Below are 16,264 nucleotides of genomic sequence, written 5' to 3' on the forward strand. Positions count from 1 at the left end.
AATAAAATTCTACAGCCTCTCAGGGCAGCCTGTCCCAACCCTCAGCCACCACTTACTTGATGAGAAAATATTTTCCTTCTTCTGTCCAACAATAATTTCATTTGTAGGAATTTGCCTCGAGTCTTTTTGGTATGAGTCTCTGCAAAAGTCTGACTCCATCTTTTTTCTAATCCCGCCCAAGCAGCAGTCAGCAGCAGTTAAATCACCATTTAGACTTCACTTCCCTAGGCTGAACAAAACCATCAGTCTCAGTCTCTCCTTGAATTCATGCTCCAGTCCCTTTGGTGACCCTTCTCTGATCTCTGTCTAGTTTGCTGATGTCTTTGTTTTGCTGGAGACCCAGAACTGGACATAAAGAACCTGAAACTATTACATGAGTGAGCCACCAGGTGAAAAATCAGTAGCTGTAAAACATTGCATCTGGCTAAATAAAGCAAAATGCTGGGAAAGTCCTGCAAAAACGAGCAAGACAGAAATGCCCTCCATCCCCACAGTGTACAGCAAAGCAACGGAAGGGCACCAGGGAAATTCAAATCATGAAACATTCTTGATGAAATATTAATAAAACCATACTATGGTCTTAATTGCTATAATTTAACACCCTGTATGGTATAAATATTTTAGAAACATGGTAAAATGGAACATTAAGAAGGGGTCAAGGGATAATAATATACATTAATCTTGATTGGTGGAGATGTATACCTCATACTTAATTTATTTTTATTCTACTGTTCTGTATTCATTTTTGAAGAGTGGTGGGTGGAATAAGCTCTATGTATGTATCTTATATTGAGACATACATGTTATGTGTGTATGTGTAGGGTATTGTAGGTATTTATAAAGTAAAGGACTCTGGCATATCAAGTATAAATATAAAAAGGAATTTTAAAACGCTTTCACAAGAGCATCCTCTCCTTTAGAAATCAGTCACGGATCCAGCAGTCTACAAAAGCAAGGGGGTCAGGAAATATGCAAACCACTTTCTCACAAAATTCTTTCCTGAGGAAGCCATTATATGTACTGCCCTTGCAATAGCCGCTTCTCTTTTTCAGTGGCAAATGTTTCTTGTAAGGCTAGTTTCCGTACATGTGCACCGAAGGGAAGCTCTGGAAACCAGCCTGCGCTATGGCCATGCTGTCAGGGAGGGGAGGGTGCTGCATGATGGCTTCGTGCACAGCCTTCAATGTGTTTCGCAGTCTGTCCTGGCAGGAGAAAGCCAGCCTGCCAAATGAAGCAGCCACAGAGAAGTCAGAAAGCATTTCACCGAGCTTTTAACTGTCCTATAGATTTTCACCCCATAAGGAAGCTATTGTGCTAATTTTTGCAGAAAATAGCATGCAGAAATTGCTTGAAATTGCTAGCACTCTAATAGTGACCTATGCCCATGTAGGCATAAAGCGGATAGGCATTTCATTTACATTTATTGTAAATTGTATGCAGTAATGATTTCTACGTGTTAAAATGCATAATCCATACAAGTCTGACAGTCTCATAAAGGCTGTGGGCCGGTGTCTGCTTTTGAATGCATCAGTGCCAATGAAAGAGGTTATTGTACCCTTGACAGAGGTTACCACTGGCTTGTATCTGCTTGTGGAACTGCTCCTGCGATCACTCACTAAACCCTGTCAGTCCAAATTTACCAGGTAAACTCAAGTAGTTTAAATAGCAGAGTTTTTTACCAGGGTTGCACATTGTGCCAAAAAACAGGATGAGAGGCTACTCACAAGAGTGCTTAGCTGGCATTTTGAGGGACGGTAAACTCTTTTACCAGCAGGTCCAGCTCCTGATAGTTAGTCTTCAACCACACATTCTGTTAATTCATCTGTCTTCTTCAGTTCTAAGATTTCTGAGGTTGCTTATGATTTCTTTAAAAAAAAGCAGCATGGCAGAAATGCTTTTCTTTCTGCATGTAGGATTCTTCCACAAAGGGTACAGAGATCTGACATACAGAATGGCATTTTGGCCAGTGAGGAGTCTGTAATCTGATTTATAATCCACTTGGATTAAACCGGCACTACAGGGAGTGAGATGGTCCAGGTATCCTTTTTCACACTTTTTAGGGATGTCCTAAAAAATGTTTTCATAGCATTGTTAGAGGAGAAACGGTGCCAGCAGAAACTCATGTCAGTTAGTACTGGGTTAAGCCTACTGCAAAAGAGAGCGCTCCATCACACCAATTACAGAAAAGGAAAGCTTTGCCTGTGCTTCCAGCACTTCTGCAAGGGCTGATCAGAGTGCCCTTTCCTGCCATTTCTCCTTATTTTAAACCCTGCCAATAAGTTTCTTCTGCTCCTCTAAACAGTGAAACAGTGAAAGTGCTGCAGCTTTTAAAAGATTTACGAGGCTTAGTTGATCACATCCCTTCCTGTGCCAAAAAAGAAGAGAAAGAAAGTTGTGTGGATGGATGTTGCTTTGGAATTCTGTTGTCGTGTTGCCTAATATCAATTCCTCCTTATCTGTACTCCTCTCTCTGTAGCCATTTGCTGTCTCCTGTTGTTTGGTAGATATAAGCTCTTTCACACAGGAACTACCTTTTAGTTGTGTGTTTGCACAGTGTCTTAGCCATGAGGATTCTGGCCATGAGAAGAATTTGCAGGTGACGTAACAATAATCATAATATTTTGAGTATGGCTTCAGCAGTCCTGGCTTCCTAAAGTAAGGATGACTCTGAGGAGGGGAGAAGAAACATGTGGAAGCACTCAATGGGGTTTTGAATTTCTGGTAGCTACAGAACAAGCTCTGAAGAAAGGTCTTCAGAGACCAGCAATAGAGACTTAACCTTTCCCTGTGAAGCTGTCCCCGGGACTGCAACGTAGCCATTCTTCACACATTTAGATCTTTCCTGTTAAATCCTTCTCCTCATTCCCCACCAGTGTGCGTACCTACATGTACATATGCATATGTAAATTCTGTAAATGCATTCAGAACCCAGTCATCCCTGTAGGTAAGAATTTACCCTTCTCATTTGGCACTTCACTCATCCAAGGATAAGCACAATACTTTTTGTTTATATGATTAAAGTTTATTTTCTTTAAAAAATACTGGGCCTATATTTCTGAACTGTGAGCAGGCTTCACAATCTTCCACTTTTTGCTGATTTTAAAGAAATTCTTTCAAAGGTAGCAAAGTAGCCTTCAAAGTTTTCATTAAGGTAGAAATATGAAAAATTATTGGGAGAAATAATGGGCAAGTTAACATCGTCCCTATTCACTCTCACCTGAAAGCTTTATTGTGACTCCTGTTACTAGTGGCATCCTTGGTAATAAATATTTTCATTTCATTCTGAGGGCACAGCAAATAGATTTTGCTAGTGAATGACCTTGCGCATTAGCTGTGTTATTCATGATTTAGTGAGCCAGTCAGTTGAAATATTGCTAATGTTTTCCCAACTCAGTCTTGTTACATTTGTGCCATGATGATGACATTAAGTGTAGTTGTAGATGAATAACAAATAACATGGCTTGTACTTGTGTTTTGGATCATTAAAGAAATGAACCTACAGGGTATTCTTTTATTAACTGGGGAAACAACTGAAAAAAAATGAGAATTCTTGAAGGTGTATTTATTAAAAATAACAACAGTTTGGCGTGCAGAGAATTAGTGGTAGTGCCTCTTGAATTTTTCATATACCAGTGCAAACACACTACAGTGTCCATCCAAAGATTCTGACAGATGTTAAACAAGACTAAGAATAATTCATACCTTTCAGGCTGTTTATATGAGAAGACTCAAAAATGGCACAAGTAGGAGAATGCTAAAAAAGTACAGCATAACAAAAATGAGGATTACTCATTAAAGGCCAGTCTGTGTATTTTTAAATACTATATACTATAAAACCAAGGAGGGTCAGCATACTTTCCAGAGAGGCGCTCAGGAGGAGTGGATTGCTTCTTTAAAAGTGCAACGACTGTCCTTGGTTTTCTTTTCCTGAGCCCTTTGGTTTGTTTTATGTTTAAAAATAATGGAAGCTAGAGAAAAAGTAGCTGGTAGGCTTCTGAAGAGGTGGTTTAGTCCTTTCCCTCACCCCAATAACACATCAGCTATTCTAAAGAAACCACGCAAGATCAGTTAAATTCCAGATAATTGGGTTTCCTGAATTTCTACAAAGCTACTACCGTAAGTAGTAACTTTTGGATCATTTCAGTGGTTCTTTCTGCTTATAAACTACCCCAGTTAATATTGCTAGAAAAGAGAGAACAGGGGAGAAAACTGTATTTTAGATACTACTCTTCCTGGATACTAGGTAGGTAAATATTTATGTTCCTATTAGATGAAGATGGCCATAAGACCTTATAATTTAGCTACTTTTCCTAAATCATTAAAAGGACAAGGAATGAATCTTATGTAAATTTTTATGTTTTTAAAGAGGACAGATGGTTCTTATTTAAAAATAATAAAACACAAAAAGGAGATGCAGTGGATATCCTGAGGGGTCAAAATGAAGTCTGTGGAAGGAAAGTATATTCAAATAGAAGCAAAAAGCAGATGCAAAACTAGAATATGTAACTACCATTGAAAAGCTGAGTAACTGCTATTATTAGTTTGCTTTTTGGTAGTATTTTCATCACAAGAAATTTAAAGCAATCTGTTGAATTCTTGACTATGAATAAAAGGAGGCAACAAAACTGATCATTTATAATGCTACTCCAAAAACCAGTCTATCTGAAAGGAAAGAAAGGAAGCTGTGACCTTAAGCTATTTTTATGGAGTGTTACTTTCTGCAGTGTTGTGAGGGTGAGGAGGCAAATACTTCCCTGCACTAAGAAGGGCTGAGAGAGGTCCAGGTGGTCCTTCTTACCCACCTATACCCTAGGACCATGAATCTTGCCTTCTAGTTTGTAAATGTTAAGACTGAACAAATGACGGTGAACTTTAATGGTAAACTCACGGGGACTTTAAAAAGTACCATTAAAAGTTGATCTAGACATTAGCAATCAGCCCAGAAAGATGCTTGCTGAGAAAAACTGTCTGCACTTGCACTGGTAGTCATGCCACTTTGGTCCATTTGAGTATATTCTGCTCTAGCTTCAGCTCGACGTACTGCAGGTTGTTTTATCTGTATTTTCCATACAGAGCTGAAACTTGTCAAAGGATATTTATGTGAACAAATTTTTATGTGAAAGGTGGAATGACACTTCTTTTTTTTCATTTTCTGTTAGCACTGGCTGAATTGGTACATCTTTAGCTATAAATAATGGATAAGTGTTTTAAGTATGCAAGCAAATCATTACACATACATGCGCTGCACCCCATCAAGTAATGTGCAGCATTGAATTGTCACTATTAAAATGGTCAATACTATTAAAAATTGTCACTGTTAAAAATTCATTGAAATATAGTCTGTATTTGTAAAACGTACATATGCAAATCATGGTTATTTTTGTTCTTAGTACTCAAAACTCTTCTGTTGATGGACATCAACTTCCTTATGTTATCTAGGGGAATATTTTTGATAATGGGTTTCTGAAGCTCTGCGAGAAAGTATTTAGAATAGATACAGGTTCTTAATTTCTACAGTTCTAATTCATATAAACTAATTTTGTTCATACTTCAAGAACAGAACCGTCACATTGACATCACACCTTGAAAATTCCTCTCTGTTGCCATGGCATTGTCTATGGGACTGTTTTACTGCTGAAGTATTTTGGAGCTTGTATACATTCGTTTTTTACAAGGGTGTGCCTGTAGTAGGAAAAAAAGAGCTTGGAATATTTGACCCAACAGGCCTTTCCAGGCCTATGTTTCTATACAATTAATAAATGATATCTACCTCAGGATGGGATAAGTCAGTCTCTGGCAATACCTATTTACTTCTCTTGACTAGTGAGGGAACTTTGACTGATTTATTCATTGAGACATTAAAGTTAGTAGAGATGGATCCCATGGTTAACAAAAAAAGCTCCAGAGAAATACAAAAATGTTATTGCATACATTCCAAACTCCTTTGCTACAATTTAAACATCGTTTTTTAAAATAGCATTGTGCTCATTGTAAGGGACAGTTAAGGGAAAACATACAATTGAGCAGCTATTTATTAAATAAGTAAAAATAAATCAATGCAAGCAGTCGGGCAGAAAGAATGTGACTAAAATACATATCTAATCTATGCAGACCGAGAGCTACATGAGGTCCTGGTGTATCAGGTCTTTGCTGGTCTATCCTTGAACAATATCTGACCATGGAACATTAGGGACATGGGAGGCAGATGGTTTAGAGAGGGGAAAGTGACATTGTTTTAGGGAATGAGTTTAAAAAAATATACAGCTCTTGCCAGCTACTCAAGTGTGGGTCAGTTTTTCTCTTACGGCTACATGCAGTGCTGTTATTCGCCTGACAAGTGGATTTTGTGTGTGTTTTTTGAACAGAATTAAAGGCAAACAGAGATGGAATATTCCATGTATGGAGATATGACTGTCTTGTACCAAAACCAGTGAGAATGCAAAGGTGCACAGGGAGTGGTGAGCATGACCTGAATTTCCATCTGTTGATTTTATTGGCTAGAGCAGGTTGTAAAGAATGTGTGCCCTCAAAATTTCTGGAGATGCAAACAGTATTTTAAATTACTCCAGGCAGCAAGGTACTGCATCTGAACAGATTGAAAGTTGAAATGTTGATATCAGAAATTAAATTAATGCACATGGGATTGAAACAATATCTAATTAAAATCATTTGAAAAATGACTTGAAAATTGAATATGACATAATATTTAGCAAGCTGTCGTTGGTACAGCTATGTGGCTTTGACTTCTCTGCAACCATTTTCGTTCCAGGCCTGGCTGCCAGTTAACTAGAAATTACACATGAAGCAACTATCTCATGCCATCATCCAGTAAAGACTGGAAGACAAAATACCTGTTGCCTGCAGCGTGTGTACTTGTCCCTCACTAACTGAATTGTAAAATTTAGTAAAGATACTATTTTTCTCCTTGGATCTGGTCACCTGAGTGGGTCAATTTTGTTTCAAGCTGGAGCATTTTGAACACCCGTCTTGTGGTTCTGACTAATTTACTTACAGCCTGATGCTACTTCTGCTCAGGGAGGGGAGTTACAGATTCACAGACTGCAGCCCCTGGAAGAAGTGCCGAGGGCCGGGCACAAAGTCTCCACACACCTTCCTGTAAACATATGCCAATGTCAGGGGGAGTTTATCTTATATTCCAGAAAGTCTATTCTTCTGAACACAGTCGTACCTAAATATCTAATTCAAAGTTCATTAAAGTGCTTTTAATTACTTCCAAAAAAGGAAAGTGAGCGAGGTGGGAAAAGACTATGTAACATCAGGTTGTTTTGTAGGGAAAAGACTTGGAGAGCACTGAACAAACAGTGTGGTTTTCCTCTGTCCCATCCTCATTTAGTGGTGCAAATGCCTCAGCAGTTTCAGGAGATGCACTGACTGTGCAAAGGCAGGTTTACTCTGGGATAGTGTTCTTCTCAACAGGTAGAGCCCATATATTATGGGAATCCATTTTCATTTAGTTGCAAGGGACAAAGGTTTTAGTGTCTGCCATGTATATGCATGGCACAATGCGTGGGTCTGCCAAACATAAAGGCAGTCTTTAGTGTCCACCCTATGAAGAAGCTTTCCACATAATTGGGGGGGTTCTTTGTAGGGGAGTAGAAAGCAAAGACTAACTTAGTGTATATAAAGGTAACATCTGCTTGTCTTAGATTTGGGAAACTTGTTAAAAAGTTAAAAGCTGTAATAACCACTTACCGTCTCTCTGGGTTTCCCTTCCTTCTTTTCCCTCTGCGTTCCTCAGAGAGGGGAAAATAAATGAAATTGTTCTGAACATGGGTCTATGAAACGAGCTTTGCAACAAGCTGATGGGAAGAAGACGGTTGTTGTAGCATTCATTTGACAGCCTACAGTAAATCAGAATTAATTGCCCTCTATCACTTTATTGACTGGAGGTCCGGTCGATATAGTTAGTGAGTCTAGGGCATGAATTGGCTCATTCTAAAGTGGGCATGTAATAGAGGTCAAGGGAATCATGTCTCTGTAAGTACTTTTTTTTCCCCACATCTAATTAAATACAGCGCACCCTCAAAGTCAGATTCATAGCAGAAAAATAACATTTCCTTGTGAATGACACCATCTTCCCCCAAATACTTTTCATATTTAAGGATGGTTTCTTTGGAGGAGGTAAATCCCGCAGCAGCATCACAAGAGACAGACCGAGGAAGCCTCCTGCACGATCCCTTCCCTCATCTCGCTTGTGCCAGTGTGCGCTCCCACGAGTAAGGCGGAGGGTGCGGTTGTGCTTGGCAACCTGCTTTACAGCAAACCTTTGTAAACCACTCATTTCTCAGGGCTTCGTTCTTCCAGAAGTGTTATAATGAGACTGCAGGTCTGCTCGATGCCCCGTATAATTCACTTCTAATAACCGATGGACTCTAAGGTTAAACCTGCTGACTACAAAACTAGGCACTCTGGTTCCTGACTGTGCCACTGACAGATAACTCTGCTAAAGGAAATAAATGTTAGCCCTCAGAAAACACATCAGACCTCCCTCAGGTTCGTGAAGACTCTGAACAGTGACTATCCCTACTCTTAAACACTCAGTAACACCCTCATCGTGCTCTCTAATAGAGCAAAGCCATTAAGTTGTCCCCATTGTAATTTAGATCACAGAAGAGACTTCCACAGATACTTTCAGGTTAAAATAACTGGTATACAGAGAGTAGGAAAAATTATTCCACTGTAGCTACGTGCTTAATTATATGGAATACTGCATAAATTGTCAAGTGCAAAGAATTATTCTGATAAATTAAAATACTAATTAAATAGGCTATTGCAGAATTTTGAGAACATTATAGGGCTCCGCTTCTTCAGGTAATTTGCATATCCTTCATCTAGCGAATTTAATTTAAAGGCCTCCTTTTTTGTGTGTTTGGAAGGCCTTTTTGTTTCAGTGGAAGATTAAAAAAAGGATTTATATGTTCCTAACTGGGTTGGGTTTGGGGTTTTTTCTTGCTTTTTTTTTGAATAACTGTTTTTATTATGCCTCTTTGTTGATGAGTTTTTCAGTTCTCCATTAGTATTTCAGGACTTTAAACCGTGACTTTGATGGAATGTGCAATATACAATGTTACCCAGAATTATCATTTCCAGGTCATAAAATTTGCAACGGAAACATCATCTGCTGTATATTTGTATTGGAATAAAAGCTAGCAGGTAGTACACTAGAATACTTTTTTAAAATTTAGGCTAATTTTCAAAGGATTATTAGCTTGTTCTTAATATCTGAATTTCTTTTCTCACCACTTCTTCCTTGTCTGTCTATGGGCTATCGACTATGTTTTATTGTCTTAAATTCTCAATTATAGTTAAGCACAGAAAAAGTTAAGTAGTTGTGTTCACTGTTCAGCAGCTTGAAGCATCTGCTTGATATGTAGTCGGTGTTTCAGCTTCAGCACCACTGTTTTTGACAGAATTTCTTGACCTTCCTGAACTGCTTGTGGAGTTCAAGGTTAGCTAAAACACGTTGCTGTACACGCCTGGCGTGAACATGTCAGAGATGGTCTGCTGTGTCTCTCTGCAACCTGACAGTGCCTGAGCTTGACCATTTTCAGGTTATGATTTAATCAATAACACATCGTGCCTTCACGCCTCCTAATTTTGGCAGGGTTTATGTTAGCATGGCTGTCAGAGCTGTCCTTTGTCTTTTAGCCAATACCAAGGAGGAAAAGAGGGTCTCAAGTAAACTTTTTCTTTTTTTTGTTAATATCAAAGCTTCAATAATTGAAGTCTGCAGGAAACCTATTAAAAGGAGGTCAAATATGTAATAGTAATTATAAAACTCAGCAATTCAGCAGGCTCAATATTTTCTATTAACTGTTCATGTGGTAGCAAGTTACGCACGAGGATTTAAGCTTTGTTGTTTACTTATTTATTTTGCAGCCATGCTGTTGTGCAGTTCTCTTTATCCTAAGCTACTGTCCTGGGTTAGGCCAGTATAGGGTTAATTTTAGCAAGAAGCCAGGAGGGGACACAGCCGGGCTGGCTGACCCAAAGTGGCCAGACATAACGGGGTATTCGATACCACGTGCCGTGATGCTCGGTTCTGAGTGGGGGAGCTGGCCAGGGGGAAGTTAATGGTGGCTCGGGAGCGCGTGGGGCACCGGGCGGTGAGAGTCGCTCTGTGCATTTCTGCTGTTTGTTTCGTGTATTCTTCTTATCAGTATTATTGTCGTTGCTGTTCACTTCTTTTGCTGTTCTGTTAAACTTCTCTTATCCCGACCCATGAGTTTTTGCCTTTTTCTTTCCACTGTCCTCCCCATCCCAGTGGGTGGAGGGGCGATAGAGCGACCGCGTGGTCCTTTGTTGCTGGCCGGGGCCAAACCACCACAGCTACCAAAGAATCGTTTGCTGGACCATTCAGTTTCTTTGAAGGAGGCTGTGGAGCTTCTTTATAAGATTTTTATAAATCTTCTAAATTTTGGCATTTTACAGAAATCTGCCTTTAATCTGTACACTGGGTGTGAGGCGGTCAGTGTGGTAGCATGGCACACATCTGCAGTGAAATGGCACATCCAGAAGGGAGAATGTTGTTACATGACATGGCGGGTCATCGGCCATCAGTGAAGCAACATAGTCCAGAGGGCATCTCAAGGCTGAAAATCAAGCTTGTTGGCAAGGATTTACTTATTTTTCGGGAATTTGTACTGCACTATGTACTACACAGTGAAAATCTAGCCTCAAATTGCATGGTCCGAGCAACTCTCCTTCTCATGTTGTCCCTGTGACTCTGAGTGGAATAAATATGTTCTTGAATGTGTAAAGCGTGGCAGAAGTATTATGTGAGTAATGTATGCAGTTTTTAGGCTGTCATCCAGAAAAACATGCATTTAAGGTTTCTTAGCCTGGGACTCCTTGTTCTCATCTGCTTAATAGGTAGCATATTAAAAAGCAGAAAAAATAAAGCTGTGTGAGTCTAGAAGATGGACAGAGCTTTCCTGTCTATTTAAATCATGGACAAAATTCATCCCTTGCTGAAGGCAATCAGAAAAGTTGCTCTGTATTACAATAGCTTGAGGTTTCACTTCATGAGCCTTTGCACATAGAAAGTTTTACCAAAATCTTTCCACATTTGGGCTATGTGAGGTGAGATTGAGCCCTAACGATACAACTCACCTCTGAAATAAATGTGAATCATTTGTGTTGCACTTTGGACAAACTAAATAAAGTATCCATTCAGTTCACAATAATTTTGCTTCTGAGAATTGTCTGCTGCAATCCAAACTGTTTTGAACATGTTTTGAATGGCAACAATTAAAGACTATTTTTCACAAATGAAAGAAAAATATATTAATTCCTTTTAATATTTTGATGTAAATTTACAGTGTACAACATGTTCTAGCACACTTCTTGTCCTTTCTGTTAGGAATGTTTCCTTTAAGCAACTTAAATTGAGAAGCTGAGTCTATCCGTGTTGTGTCCATAATCAAAGGAAAGAGATAGGTGCCTGCAGATGTGTGTATGACATGTGGGATGACTCACTGTATTAAATGTCCATTCCTTCCCCTGACTGCAGAGAGAACCTGGATGACTCACTTGGATTACATAGTCAATGGCTAGATGATTGAAGTGAGGAGAGTTTGAAGGCTGCAAGGCTTCGTTTCTACTAATACATAAAACAAGCCAGGTGCCTGGGTTTTGGTCAGGAGTCCAGCTGACACAGCTTGCATCTAGAAAGTTAAAGTCTTCCCATCCAAAACGCGATGACCTTACCCATAGCCCCAGCTGGGAATAATCTCATTCTTGTGCTGTCCCCAGAACTGTGGCTGGGCACTGTTTTGTGAGAATCTTAGTGCGCAAAGGCCGTAATCATGTGAAGACCATAGTAATGATTTAAAGGTATGGGCAATGGTAAAACAGTGCTCAAGTTCATTCCCTGGGCATGTTTGGGTGCAGGTACACACGCAGTCTTAGTGGTTACTACCTCTGTTTTGCATTTAGCTGTTTTATGCTGGATTACTTTATTTTTGTTTTCAGTGCTTTTACTGATATAGAAGCTGATAAATAGGAAAAAACTAAATTTCAAAAAAGAAAACATTGTGGATCTCAACCCAGTTTTGTGAAATAAACTATGTATCTTACCTGCTAAGTAAGAGTCTGTATTTGTTGTGAAAAGTCCTGCACACTGCAGTGCAGCTGTAATGGTAAGGTGTTGCTCTGCCCTTCACTGCAAGGAAGAGAGTGGGAAGCTTCTACTGAAGAGAACTTTACAAACACGTTGGGTATATGTGTTAAATGTGTGTGATACTGTTTATACAAGGGAACTAGAATTAGCTGGGCTTTCTTTTTCAGATAATAATGAACAATTAATGGCATACCTAAGCATTCAAAAACCTAACTAGTAGAGTTGCTATCAGGGAAAGATATTCCATAGATGGCATAGGTAGGAACTGTTATAAATTTATTGATGGAGGAAAGAAGGTCGGTTATACTGCAAATGCTTCAAATCATGAATATTCCAGCTTTCCAGTAACTCTTTCAATATTAATTTTCCTTACAGACATAAACAAAGAGAAGCTTGAAAAAACAACGGGACTGAAAATTCTGCAGACTGGTGTGGGCGAGGTAAGTGTCATGGTGGAAATTTACACTCTCAAAAAACATTTTAATTGTTGGGGTTTTTTAAGAAATCCGGGAGTTTATGAACACTTGTGAGCTACCAGTCTGATAGTGCTAAGGGCATTTTTATGATACAGTTGCATCTGTCAAAATACAATCTGCTTCACAAATAGCACTGTATCCCACAGAGAAAAAACCCATCCTTCTGTGAAAAGTGCAGCCAGCTTTAAGAAATGCATTTTTTTGCTTTGTTGTATCATAGGAACAAAATCCCAAAAGATGAGCACAGAAACTGAAGTCGTCGTATTATTCCCCTTGGTTTTGATCGAGTGCTATCTCTTCGAGATCAATGGAAGTTTAAATATGGGGTGAAGAGACTTCAGATGCTAGAAAGAATCTGATAGTCAATGACTTGCTTATTTTGGATATAACTTGAAACACACATAAGACAAGTGTCTGTTATTGTGGTGATATCACTAAGCAAAAAACTTCACTAAGCAGTTCATCATTTATTAACAAAGATGATGCTATCTGCTAAGAACCTTGTGTGAGCTACAGTTGATTGCTAATTCTCGTGCTAATTTTGTGTGCACAGTTATCTTTTTTCTCCTTTTCATTTAAGTAATTTTGCTAGTGGTGAATGCTCACAGGGCTAGACAAATGCCTTTTTCCTGTGATTACTTTATTCTCAGTATCAAGAATAATGAATTGCTAACTTATAATGTACTAAAGGCATTTACTTTTTTCATTTTTTTACTGATTTTCATTTTTTATATTTCTAATTTTTATCAGTTCATGCCTAAGAACTCAACTTGCCAGAACTTCTAATGTTTTTGTGTAACTTTACTCACATTATTAAAAGACTTGGTCCTGAAGAGGTACCAACACTGAGACTTGCTGAGATGCTCAGGGACAAAGCTATACGAATTAGAACTTGGAAAAAAACATAGGTGAAATCATCAGAAAATGAAAGCCAGCATCCCTCCTTAACTGGAGCTGATTTAACCAGTGGAGGTCCTCAAGGGTGCACAACCTCAAAAGCTGGGAAGTGTATCCTGGAGTGTGGCTGTGCACCTCAGGTTGTGTCCTGGCTTGAAGCCAGAGTGAAGCTTGCATTTGTACTATCCGCAAGTCCTGATATCTGCTAAATAACAGAAAAACCAGGACTGTGGCATAGACTATGGAAGCCACTTTCAGTAAAATTTTACCCAGCTGGGCTCCGCATGCTAATATATGTCCTTCCATGTATTTTGTCCGATTCCAGTCATTGAGTGGGTTCCAGCTGGCTTCAAAGTCAGCTGGAAAATGAAAGTCTACTTCATTTCAGATGCTTACAGTTAAAATAATTGTTATCTTATATGGGGTCATTGGAGAAAGCACTTTTGCATATTTTAAATGCAAGAAGTTGTCAGCTGTTAAATGCATCTTCAATCCACATTGTAGTAACAGGGTGGTTGTAAACATGGTAGTCTAAGGATGTATTGGAGATACAGTCCCAAGGACTTCCTAGCTTTTTTTAAGACCAGCTAATAGAATTGGAAACAATTGACAAGTTTGTAGGGTAGAGATCTCCGCAGTCTGGATCTTGTGTTTGGTTTATTAAAAGTCACTGCAGAACTCACCTGTCATACATTTAGGCTATCATAGCTTTTTAAAAAAATGGTGATGCTACTTGGATTAATAAAGACTTTGACAGAACACTGTGCTTTACACTCTGCCAAATATGCATTGTTAGAAGGCAAAAAGTTAATATTGGTTAGCCGAAGGGAAGTAGACATTTCAGACTAAATATATTCCAGGTTACACCTGAGATTTGGTGATCAGCAGCGAAAGAACCAAGTGGTTTGCAACATTAAGGTGATGGAAGAACATTTATTCAGCTGCTTATATATTTTGTTGGATGTGAATTCTCCCAGCTGTGTACATTCCCCTTTCTAAGTCTTATCAGATATGATTGTGTACATAATGAATACATTTCTGCAGTCTCACCTGAATGAAAAATAGTGGAGTGCTGTAACCAAGCTGTTTCTTTGTTGATAGGGTGTCAGATTCAGGCTATTTCAGGTTAAATCCAACTATATTAATCCAGTTTTGCAGTTTGTTTTTGATTCACCCTGGTGTTTAATAGTGTTAAATTAAGAGAAAGTATGTAGTTTAACATAATGAAGGGGCCTTTTGTTGAATAATGATTTCATTTTCTTCACACTGTAGGAAAGGAATTATATGCAATGGTAACAGTAAATCAAAGTCAAGACGCTCAGATCAAATGTACTTAGAAAAAACTCTTCAGTTGCAGAATGAGAAATGGCCTTTTTGCTTGGACAGTAGGTCGGATTCATGACAAAGTTGATGGATATATAATCTTCACTTGTGGGACTGTAAAATAAAAGGATTGATTTTGCATGGCAAGTTTCATATCTGAAATAGCTCGAGAGAAATATAGCTGAGATACTAGTGGCAAATGGAGCAGCTGTATTATCAAATGCAGGAACAGTTCTAAGCTCAGCAATAATTCATGTGTTGCTTTGGACAGTGGAATCTGTTTTAAGTGTTGATCTATGACAACAGGATTTGTGCCTCAGTAAGAAATATGTAGATGACAATGACTACCGAGGCCTTGGGTGTGGTAGAAGGAAACTGTCTCTCTTTGAGGAAGAGAAACGCTGCTCAGAGCATCTCAGTCTCTCGCTTTTTCTCTCTGTCTCAAGAAAAGCATTTCAAAAGCAACAACAGATTATAAAATTCACACCAAGCTTACTGAGCCGTTCAGTCAAGTCTGGGGAGGGTTGATGAATTGCTTTTATGCCACTGCATAAACATGTGCTGTGTTGTCATTAACAACACGAGTCTGAAGTCTACCACAGCTACAATACAGTTCATCATCTTTATGTCATGTAAAAGATTTCCACGGCTTCAGTGAGTTTTTTTGGGTAGAGCTGAGGTTAGCTGCATTATTTCAACATAGGGTAGGCTCTGCATTAGCAGAATTAAAAATTAGTTCCTTAGCTGCAACGTCAGAAGCTGATCATGTGTCAGGATGTTGACTGAAAAGTTCTATACATTTCATGGGAAGGTCTGGAAGATTTAGTGCAAAGCATTGTCTGGACTGTAGGTAAGCAGAGGTTATTATGGAGTAACAGACCCTTACTGGTACAGCCACAGCTCATCCACCTCAACATGTAACATTTGCTGGCAGAATATTCAACAGTCCAGAGATCCAGAGAGTTGAATTAGAGTTTGATGTGCTGTGTATCACTCTTAAAGTGCTATGTATTTTGGTACCTGCCTTGTTTGTAGGAGGCTGTTATACCAGAAAACCAGGAATAACCCTGCTGTAGCAAAAACAAGTGCCGACATTGAAATCCTGAGGATGTGTGCATTGCTGTAGTACTGACTGCCTAAGCTGCTTATTTTCTATTAAGAGCTTTCCAGCACCTATAACAGCTCTAAAACTCCCCTACGGTCACCCTCCAAGATTTGTCTGAGTCATTGTCATGCATGATGTCTGTGCCACACAAATTCATCGTACATTTTCACACCTGCTTTGTTATTCAGATACTACGAAGCTGCTGTTGTCTTTGAGGTGTTTTCTTTTGATCTCCCACACATGAAATAAATCTCTGAAGTCCTAAGATCATCCTCAGAAGTTCAATAACCTCCTATAGGTGACTTTATGTGAGGGGTATTA

General features: G+C 39.0%; 1 protein-coding gene across 2 annotated transcripts in view; it reads left to right on the plus strand.

The window, feature by feature from the left end:
• PTPRN2 (protein tyrosine phosphatase receptor type N2) overlaps positions 1 to 16,264 on the plus strand; it is a 707,013-nt gene that overhangs the window by 446,436 nt on the left and 244,313 nt on the right. For both annotated transcript variants that reach the window (XM_075419758.1, XM_075419759.1), the window contains one exon: positions 12,518 to 12,582. In XM_075419758.1, the coding sequence (XP_075275873.1) occupies positions 12,518 to 12,582 (65 nt within the window). The remainder of the gene's footprint in view (positions 1 to 12,517; positions 12,583 to 16,264) is intronic.

Source organism: Opisthocomus hoazin, chromosome 4 (assembly GCF_030867145.1).
Source record: "Opisthocomus hoazin isolate bOpiHoa1 chromosome 4, bOpiHoa1.hap1, whole genome shotgun sequence".
Classification (NCBI taxonomy): Eukaryota; Metazoa; Chordata; class Aves; order Opisthocomiformes; family Opisthocomidae; genus Opisthocomus; species Opisthocomus hoazin.